Below are 9,604 nucleotides of genomic sequence, written 5' to 3'. Positions count from 1 at the left end.
TCATAATTAGATATATTGTCCTCATTGGACCTGCCCAGAAAGACTGCAGAGGACCTGAGAATTCTTCCTTCAACTGGAGATTCTCTGGGAAGCACCTGAGATTTCATTCTGCTAGTTTATTCCACTACCAAAGCCTGATAACTGCCAGCTCTAAACTTTTATGTCCCTAAGTGCACCTCTCCTGGGATTACAATTAATTGAAACAGTGATTCAAAAAAGTTTCAGAGGACTGAAGAATGCTCCGAGGCCGATCCCTGTCTGTGGCATCCCTGAGTGGGCTTCCTCGGTGGGAAGCTGATGACCTTCCTGTGAAGGATTTACTGCTCTTTGAAGTTTCGTGGGAAGTGACCAATAAAGGTTGGTACTGATCCTGAAGGTGGCTATAAACCAGATTACTGAAGAATGTAGATTAAGATTTCCCAGATACCTCTCTAGTGATAGTGAATTGCCAGTAAGTGAGGAAAGCATTTAAATGGAATGTAAATTTAGCCTGCATTTGACTATTTCAACAGGCAGTGAACACTTAGACATGAATATGTGTTCAAGAGAGAGAAAGTTGAAGCTATTAGTCTTTGCAGGCAAATGAGTGTTGAAATTAAAAATTTAAATCCATGTTATGACAAAATAGGAATAGAAAGTTGATATTCACTTTTTTTGTTTTATTGATTTTCCTCAGCAAAAAAAGTGTAAATAATTACTTTATTTTAGGAAGACCTATATGTGATCAGGATCAATTAGAAACCTTAACTCTATATACTGTTAGTGATTGTATGAAATATTTAATAATGTTCCTAATAATTCAACATTAGCTTGGAATTAAAGTTTTAATTTAGAAGCTGCTGAGAGGCATAATATTGTGCTCCTACTCAGAAGAATGAAAGTAATTTTTTCTTCAACGTGATGCACACATAGAAATGATAAAATAAGAAGGAAACTAAATTGATAAAATTCAAATAGTTTTCTAATAAGATGCTGGATGGGAGAAGGCAAAGAAGAGAACTACAACCTAAATGATTTAATAATAAAGGCATCTGGAATATTATAAAAACAATTCCTTGGGGATTGATATTCTCTAGTTTAAAAGTGTCAGGACTATTGAAGGAATGTTAACAAAGGGAAAATGATAGTTTTGAAGGCCAAGTTCCTCAAGATCGTGAAAGAGCAGACCATGCAATGAGTGGGTAGATGGCAGTGACACCCTGTAATTTGAAGAATGTGAAATTATAACACGTGATGTGATATATCACATGCTTACCTTTTAGCATATGTTTATTATTACATGTTTACTACAGTAATTTAGAGGATCTGAGATGTATGATTGTGATGCATTCCTTCTTTTGTCTAATCAGAGCCAACATAATCTCAAAATCAGAGGAACCGTATTTAGCATCTGTTCTGATTTTCACCTTATGCTGCCTGTTCAAAACTGTCATGTGTATGCATTCATAAAATCAAAATTAAAAACCGATTCTGCCTATATAGAAATGCACAGAATGCATGTAAGACAGCAGAGCCCAGTCTTTGTCTCTGTGGTTTAGTGAGAAGGAAGTAAAGGGGATAGAATCCTTAGTAGAGAAGAGTGAAGTATTTTGTGTGTACCTGTTTCTAATGTCCTTTTTCCAGTCACAGATTTTTCCAGTCCAGTTTTAAGTATGCCCAAAGTTCCTGGGAACAGAGCCATCTCTACCACATGTGAAGCCTAGAGTGTGCCTTGAAATAAAAGTTTTTTTCTGCAGAATAGGCAGTCTCTTGGGTGCTGGAAACACACTGAAGAAAATGGGTTAAGCTAAACCATGAATATTGTATCCCAATGACGTGTGCTGATATCAGGGTCTGGAATAGTGCCAGGCACATAGAAAATGCTCAGTGAATTTTTTTTTTTAGTAAAGGACTGAATACATTTAGTTTTCAATCCCTAAGCTGTCTTTAATACTCATTTTCTATCATTTCCTCTACAAGGGGAATGGAATCTTTTTAGTGGAGAGGGACCCACAATGTGATTTACCCAAGATGACATCGTCTTCAATGTATTTTTATTTTAATATTTATCACAGTCTGGTTTTATTAGAGATTTTTATATAGATGGACAATTATTGTTTATCCCCCCAAATGCATTGCCACTATAGTTTCCTTTTTAAATGTTCTTTGAACCTTTACTTCCCTGCAGTTCATAGCCGTGATGAGGCATCTTAGAGATCATGGATCCAACTCTCCCATGTCATGGATGAGATGGATACACAGAGGCATTAAATGACTGAGCAAATGCAGAGTTAAGACCAACATTTAGGTCTCCTCCAAGTCCAATCTTCTTTTTACTACCATATAAGAATTAAATATTAAAACCTCCATTGTCTAAGCAAATGTCCTGTAGATAAAAAAACACAGGATTGCAGTCAAAGGTCACAGATTTCCGAAACTTTGAAAAAAAAAATCCCTTAAACTATTGAATATCATTGTAATATACTCCAGCTGTCTTAAGATGTTTTGTGGCAAGCAAGGAAATATATTCATATCCAAAAAAAGATTTCTTAGAGGGGAAAAAAATTCCTCACTGCCAGAATTTTGCCAATGAACAATGGAAATGTAAAAATTATAGCAAAACAAGGGGTCATAGTTAAATTGTTGGATGTTAATTCTCAGACCTCAGAGTAACCTTTCTCACTTATTAATATTAACCTTGAAATGTATTGCTTTTATTTATTCATCCCTTTATTTTTATTACCAATTTATTCTTCAATTAAGATTCATCAAGTGTCTATTAGGTGTCAGGCTGGGAGATCAGAAAGAGAGAGTTGAACAATACAGTATTGATTCCCAGTCTTCCAGATTTACAAACTTGCAGAAAGGTAGACACTGAACGTGCAATCATAGTTAAATGAAATAAGTGGGAGAGTAAGAAAACAGAGGAAGTGGTGGTGGGGGATTCCTAACCTAGTTTAGGGTTTGAGAAAAACCTCTCTAGTGAAGAGACATTTGAGCTGACACCTGAAGGTTGAATTGCTTTGGGGGGAAAATGGCAAAGGCATTAAAAGAAAAAGTGTTCAATGTGAGGGGACTATACATGCTGAGATGTATTGGTGTGCAGAATTGTGTGATGCATGCTGAGAAGCGGAAGTGTGCTGTGTTCAAAGATCTGAGGGAAGCTTGGGGAGGAAAAAAGAGGGGAGCATGAGAGAAGGTGAGAGAGACCTGCAGGAGCTAGACTGTGAAGCTTAAGGAGAGTTAACAACCTTAAGGAGTTTGATCTGCAATCTAGGAACAATGAATGGGAAGCCGCTGAAGTGCTAATTAGCAGGAAGTGCTAAGTAGTCTGATATGTTTTTGCAAAAGCACTGTCACTAGTTGAGGGAGAGGATAATAGGAAAGTTAGATCTTAGCATGACCTAGGAAGGAAAGTTTAACTCAAATGTCAGAAACAAAAGTTTTCTTTCTCTGTCTTTGCTCAGGCCTTACTACTATCGTTTCTTCCACGTAGACTTGCCCAAAACGGTAGACTATGAACAAATTATCATGTTGAGGATATTTAGGATCATTAAAAACAATCTATGTAAAGACTTCTGAAGGAGTCTTTAGTGCTCCCCAAGGAGCACTAAATCTCTTTCCTACCAGACCTGCTGCCTCAGAGAACAATGTTCTAACTGTATAATGACTACCTCTGTTTCTGCAACTGTCTCGGGACAGGGGGATCATATTAGTAGTCACACGTACTGAAACAGTCATATGACTTCCAAGTCTGTAATTTTTAAGCATTTTAAAAATAGTGAAAATTTCCCCAATTTTATATATCTATATCTATCTATCTATCTATCCATCTGGAGAGAGAGAGAGAGAGAGAAAGAGAGAGAGAGAGAGAGAGAGAGAGAGAGAGAGAGAGAGAGGAGAGATGAGAGAGGGAGAGAGAGAAAGAGAGAGAGAGAGAGAGAGAGAGAGAGAGAGAGAGAGAGAGGAGAGATGAGAGAGGGAGAGAGGAAAAGAGAGAAAGAGGGAGAGAGAGACAGAGAAAGAAAGATCCTTCTTTAGCTGATGTCCATTCTATACCACTTTGAAATAGTAATTTTAGTAAAATTGGCAGTGTTTCCAGATGAAAACAGAGTTTTAACTACCTCATTGCTCTATAGAGCTACCACGGTAGCTCATCTTTTCTTTCTTATAAAAGGCCTAATACTTTGATCTCACATGACAGCTCTCGTGTTGTTTCAGAAAAATATAGATCAATAAAATACAAAGTAGTCGTTTAAAGTGAAAGTTAACTTCCAGTCTCCAGGGGTCAATGACATAGTGGGGTGAGGCCTTTGGATCCCAGGAAGAAATCGATGGCTGCGGCAGGCCTCTGAGAACTAGGACCCCTGCTGGACCTACGTGGTTGTACAAGTGGCAAGAGGGAGGCACTAAGGGGAGCTCCAGACGTGCGTGTGGACGCCGGTGTGTGTGTTGGGGGGACTGGTGATCAAGAGTCATGGACGGGGAGAATGTGCAAGTTTGTACCATTCCACAAAAGAAGGACCAGGAGGAGGAGGAGAGCATTATTGCTGCACATCTGAAAGTCAGGGTACTCAAGAAAATGTTACATTGGGGGCTTCCAGTCAAGATGGTGGAATAGACAGTCCCCAGAGTCCCTCTCTCCCACAAATCAACCAATTTACAACTATCGAAAAGTAACTACAGCCAAGCTGGGGCTGCTAGAGCTCAGGGGAAGAGGAGGAGAGACCTATGGAGTTCAGGAAGGCAGGAGAAGCCATGAGGAGAAAAAGAAAGGACGGCTCCCACCATTTCATGCCCTGGCTGCTTCCAGGCTGGAGCTGCTGAGCACACAGAGCAGGAGCTGGCAAAAGCCTCAGCTGTGCCCTTCAGATGAAGTTGCTTGGAAGCAGTAGGGGAGAAGAGGGCATTGGTGGCCCCCAGGCCAGCAAGACCACTGACAGGGTTCCCAGGGAACCACATAGGAGCAAGGAGCCACAACTGAGAAAAAGGAGCCACTTAGAGGCCAGTGAGTCATCGCAAGGGACTAACACATAGCCCGTCCCATGGGAAGTGTTTGTGGCATGGGCAGTGGAGGAGACAGGCCTACCAGGGGAACACTGGGGCACGGCAAGGACAGTTGATCTGCCCCCCAGTTGGCGTGGGACCACTCAGTGGAGACTGGTCGAGAATGCAGATCTGCAGGGGGTGTAGTTTGCTGGGGAGTCTCAGGCACAGACCAAGGTTTTCACACAGCCCAGGTGTACCAGAACTCCCAAGACCTGGAAATACATACAAGGTCAACAATAAAAACCTGAGCTGCACAAGAAAACCTTCCCCAGGGAGTCAGCAGCAAAGCAGCAATTTAGCTCAACCGCAGGGCTCATGTGCTGGTCCCCACAGGAAGTTCCCCCATTTTAGAAGTAAGCAAAGGACAACAAATTAGTTCCAGTGCAGAGTTTAAGTGGTGGGAATAGCAAATAATCCAACACAGAACTGAAAGTAAAAACAAAACCAAAAATAACAGAGACAAAGTCTGATATTAACTAGTAAAGGTCTAAGACACCACCAAAGAACACTTATTAGGCTTAGAAGGACTGGAAACCCCCTGGGCTCCTGATCTGGGGCAATGGGGAGGCCACAGCCATGCCCCTTTGACATCCGCAACCAGTGATGACCACTGAGCCACCCAGGAAGCACCCTGGGCTCCTAAGCCTGGGTGACAGTGGGCCTAGGCTCTCAGCCACACACACACACCCCCAACATTTGCAACTAGCCCAGCGATGACCACCGTGCTGCCACCGCAGGAACCACCCCCACCCCGTCTCCCCTGTCAGAATGAGGGAGGTGCCACAGGCCTCGACCAAGCGCACCAGAAGCACCCTGGGCTCCTAAGCCTGGGTGACAGTGGGCCTAGGCTCTCAGCCACACACACACCCCCCCAACATTTGCAACTAGCCCAGCAATGACCACCGTGCTGCTACCGCAGGAACCACCCCCACCCCGTCTCCCCTGTCAGAATGAGGGAGGTGCCACAGGCCTCGACCAAGCGCACCCTCCTTCTTACTCCTCCCACCCTATTTCCTTCCCCCATCCCCTCTTCCCCTCCTGCCCAACTGCTCTGCAACAACATCTAGGAAGGTAAAAAAAAAATAATATTAATAAATAAATAATTTTTTTTTAAGTAAAAGTTAAGTTCACATTCAATGACCTACACTGTGGTAAAACAATAATTCATTAATGATATAGAACGTGGATTTTTAATGTAAGAATGAAACTTTGCAGATTTAAGAAACCCTTTCTCTGTGCCATTGAACTCACATATACTCTAGCATGCTCAGAGAGAAGTTTGGAGCCATGTGTTGTAAATAAACAGTAAAAATCAAGGGCAACTAGTTGGCATATAAATATGGGGAGGACAAAGGAGGCTAAAGTGGTGCTTGAGTACATCAAACAGCAGCAAGAGGATGTCCCCACAGAAAGACTGTACAGGGAGACGTCTTAAGGTGGGGGAGGGGCTCAAATATTGATTTACAATCAGGCTTCAATCGATATGGGATGATTTTTATTTTTTTAGTTTTATGTTTTTATTTCTGGTAGACTGAAAGAGTAGCCATAGTATTTATAATACTCTAAGACAATTTGAGGACTATCTATATCAAGGCTGAAGGCCTCAGCTGGGAAAGCAAATAAAATAGTTTGCATTTGCCCAAGTGTATTTGAATTTGAAACACATAATCTAAAAAACAAAGATGTACCAAGATTGCTGGGCAAGATACATAGTTACGAGTAAAAGTTTTAAGAATAAAAAGTATATAGTAGGCATTTAATAATTTGCACCATCAGAACCCTAAAGCATATTCTCCCTGATGAGAAGGAAATAAGTCTACTTAAGAAGAGAAATTATTTGAAAATATTACATTTTTTGAGGATAGCGGTTTTGAATAGAGCTTATATATATTTAAATATTCTGGTAAGATGTAACTCTCACAGTTTAAAGAAAAGTTCTTCTTTTTAGTTGCTCTTGCAGATGGTTTCCCTATATTTATTTTTTCTCAACAAATAATTTTGATGATTCATAAAATCTTTCAGAATATGGGGAAATACTTAGGTGTGGTTGATGCTGATATTAATTGATATACACTTACATTTATTGTTGAATGGTTATGTGAATCACGTCTATTCTGAGTCTAGAAGCTTCTGCTTCCAAATTTTGCTTTCTTTATGTGTTCCATGCTGTCCTCATCACCAGCCATCTGACCTTTAATTGATAGTGTCTTTATTTTCAGACTCTGCTTAACTGACAATTTTAATTTCTTTGCAGTACAGTCAAAAATCTTTTCCTCAAAGATGAAGTTACAAAGGACAATTAGTTTATATAGTCACATATGAAAATTGCTTGTGTGTAGTATCTACATTTGGGGAGTTACATTAGCTCTTCTCTTTTGTAAATTAATGAATACTGTTGGTATCAAATAGTAGTATTGACATTTGCCTTTTGTGTCTCACCTTTCAAAAGGCAATTTTCTAAAAAGTACATTTTGAGTGTGAGTGGCTTAAAGAAAAAAATCACAGATGGCGATTCTACCTTTTGGCCATTGGTTGTGACTATTGATAAGACTTATTTAAAGTCTAAGTTACTGAAATACATTCAAGTCCAACCCTAAAGTCTAATGAGTTAGAATACCTTATGAAAAACAGCAGTGGAAAGTGAGAAGAAACTTTTATCTGTATAAGGAAGTAACAAAATTGCACCTTGAAATTGAATTGAAGATTAGTGCCAAGGTCTTATTAGCTCCAGGATTTCACACAGGATTTCTTGAGTCATCCCCTTGTCTACAGCTCATGGACAAAGTATTACCCAAGAAATCAACTCAGACTATTTTCACATTCACATGTGCTGTTATTGCTTACAGCTGGCACAGGAAATACCCTGCCTAAATTTACTGGGGGGTTTCTTCCCCTACTCCTCCTACCTGGGCACTGAGTAGCAAAACTACCCTTTGAATGCCTACTACTCTCCCCTGGCACACTCTGCTCCCAACTTAGCGCCTTCCTTGGCTTTAACAATTACCTCTGCCTAAAAAATTCCTCCCATAATATGTCCTTGCCTAATTTCTTCACCCTTTTTGATCACACTTTTAAGTGATATTTTATTTGCTCAAACATCACCTTTTCAATGAGGCCCAATTTTTAAATCTGCTGCTACAACCTGTTTTTTCCTTCAAGCTAAATACTATTTTACCTTCATTTAACAGATGAGCTAATTGAACCTTAAAACAGTTAAGTGAGTTAACTCAAGTGAGACCAATTGAGTGGGTCCAATCCAAGTTGTTTCCAATTTTTCACCATTATAACACTTCAATAAATATCCTTTACATACATGTCTTTTGGTGCTTTTCCTATTTTTCCCCCAGGACAATTTTCTAGATTTAGATCGTCGGATCCAAGACTAGGTGTATTTTGCAAGAGTATGCGTATCTTCCTGCTTTGTGTTTCAATTCTGGTAGCAGCAGTGCCAGAGGAGGAAAACGAAACAAAGACTCCAAGAAGAAGGAAATACTGTACGAGTGTGAAAATGTGTATTTGTGTCATTGGAGTTGACATTGGGGTTGGACTAAGTGTCTTCCATCAAAACCAATCAGCTCTCTCCCTTTGTAAAGAGCTACCCTGCTTGGTGCCTTAGGAGGGGAATGGCTCTTTCGTGTGGGAGATTTTCTTGTAACTGCAAGCAACGGTGGCACAGAATGGAACCAGATAGTACACGTGTTGGCATCCCTTAACGATGGGGTAAACACTACGCTTTTAGAAAGTTAAATAAACTCTGGTACTTGATCGATTCTAAATGCTAATTCAAACTCATTTCCATCTCTTCATCAGTTAAAATGAATTACTAACTGGAATATTATAATATAATTTTTTTTTTAACAGTTGGAGGCATCTGTACTGTGATTCAGACAAAGGCCAAAACAACAGCAGATGAATGGGGAGACAATTATTTTCTGATAGGTCCATATTTTGAGCATAATATGAAGACTCAGGTGGAGCAATGTGAACCTGCGAATGATGCTGTCAGGAGAGCAGTGGAGTCAATGAACAAGCACGGCTGCCAGGTAAAGGAGCCTGCACAGCTCTCGGTAAACTGTCCTGGGAAAAGAGTGCAATTTACATGAACCCACAAGAGAAGACATCCACCTACTTAGGGAGGAAGGTCAGGTTCGTGAGAAAGACAAGACACTTGGTTTTAAAAAGGTTGCACTTGAGCACCTTGTGAAAACCAAGAGGAAATGTCTAGTAAGAACAATGGGTTTGGAGCTCAGCAGAAGGTAGAGATGTTTCTGAGGAAGTCATTTGAATCTGAATTGTAGTTGAAGTCATGGGTGTTGATATTGTTCAGTGTAAGTTTATAGACTAAGAGCAAAAGTTTTGAGCCAAACTTTGGGGCATGTTTATGTGTTAGAGCATCTACATTAAAAGGAGCCAGAGATTGCAAATGTAGAAGCAAAACTAGTGATATAGAACCTGTGAGTATATTACCTTATATACCAAAGGGGACTTTGTAAATGTGATTACATGAAGGATTTTGAGATGGGGAAATAATCCTGAATTATCGGGGGGGGGGGGGGCAGTATAATCACAGGACCCT

The 9,604-nt window shown here is 40.2% G+C and overlaps 1 protein-coding gene across 1 annotated transcript in view; it reads left to right on the top strand.

Annotated features, from left to right (window-relative positions):
- Positions 1-236: 236 nt before the first annotated feature.
- The window catches only part of GYS2 (glycogen synthase 2 (liver)), a 46,388-nt gene continuing 37,020 nt past the window's right edge, over positions 237-9,604 (top strand). Inside the window, exons 1-2 of the mRNA XM_008581480.1 lie at positions 237-357; positions 8,890-9,071. Coding sequence (XP_008579702.1) covers positions 237-357; positions 8,890-9,071 — 303 coding nt within the window. The remainder of the gene's footprint in view (positions 358-8,889; positions 9,072-9,604) is intronic.

This window comes from Galeopterus variegatus, unplaced genomic scaffold (assembly GCF_000696425.1).
Source record: "Galeopterus variegatus unplaced genomic scaffold, G_variegatus-3.0.2 Scaffold2362, whole genome shotgun sequence".
Classification (NCBI taxonomy): domain Eukaryota; kingdom Metazoa; phylum Chordata; class Mammalia; order Dermoptera; family Cynocephalidae; genus Galeopterus; species Galeopterus variegatus.
This window is presented reverse-complemented; position numbering and strand designations above follow the sequence as displayed.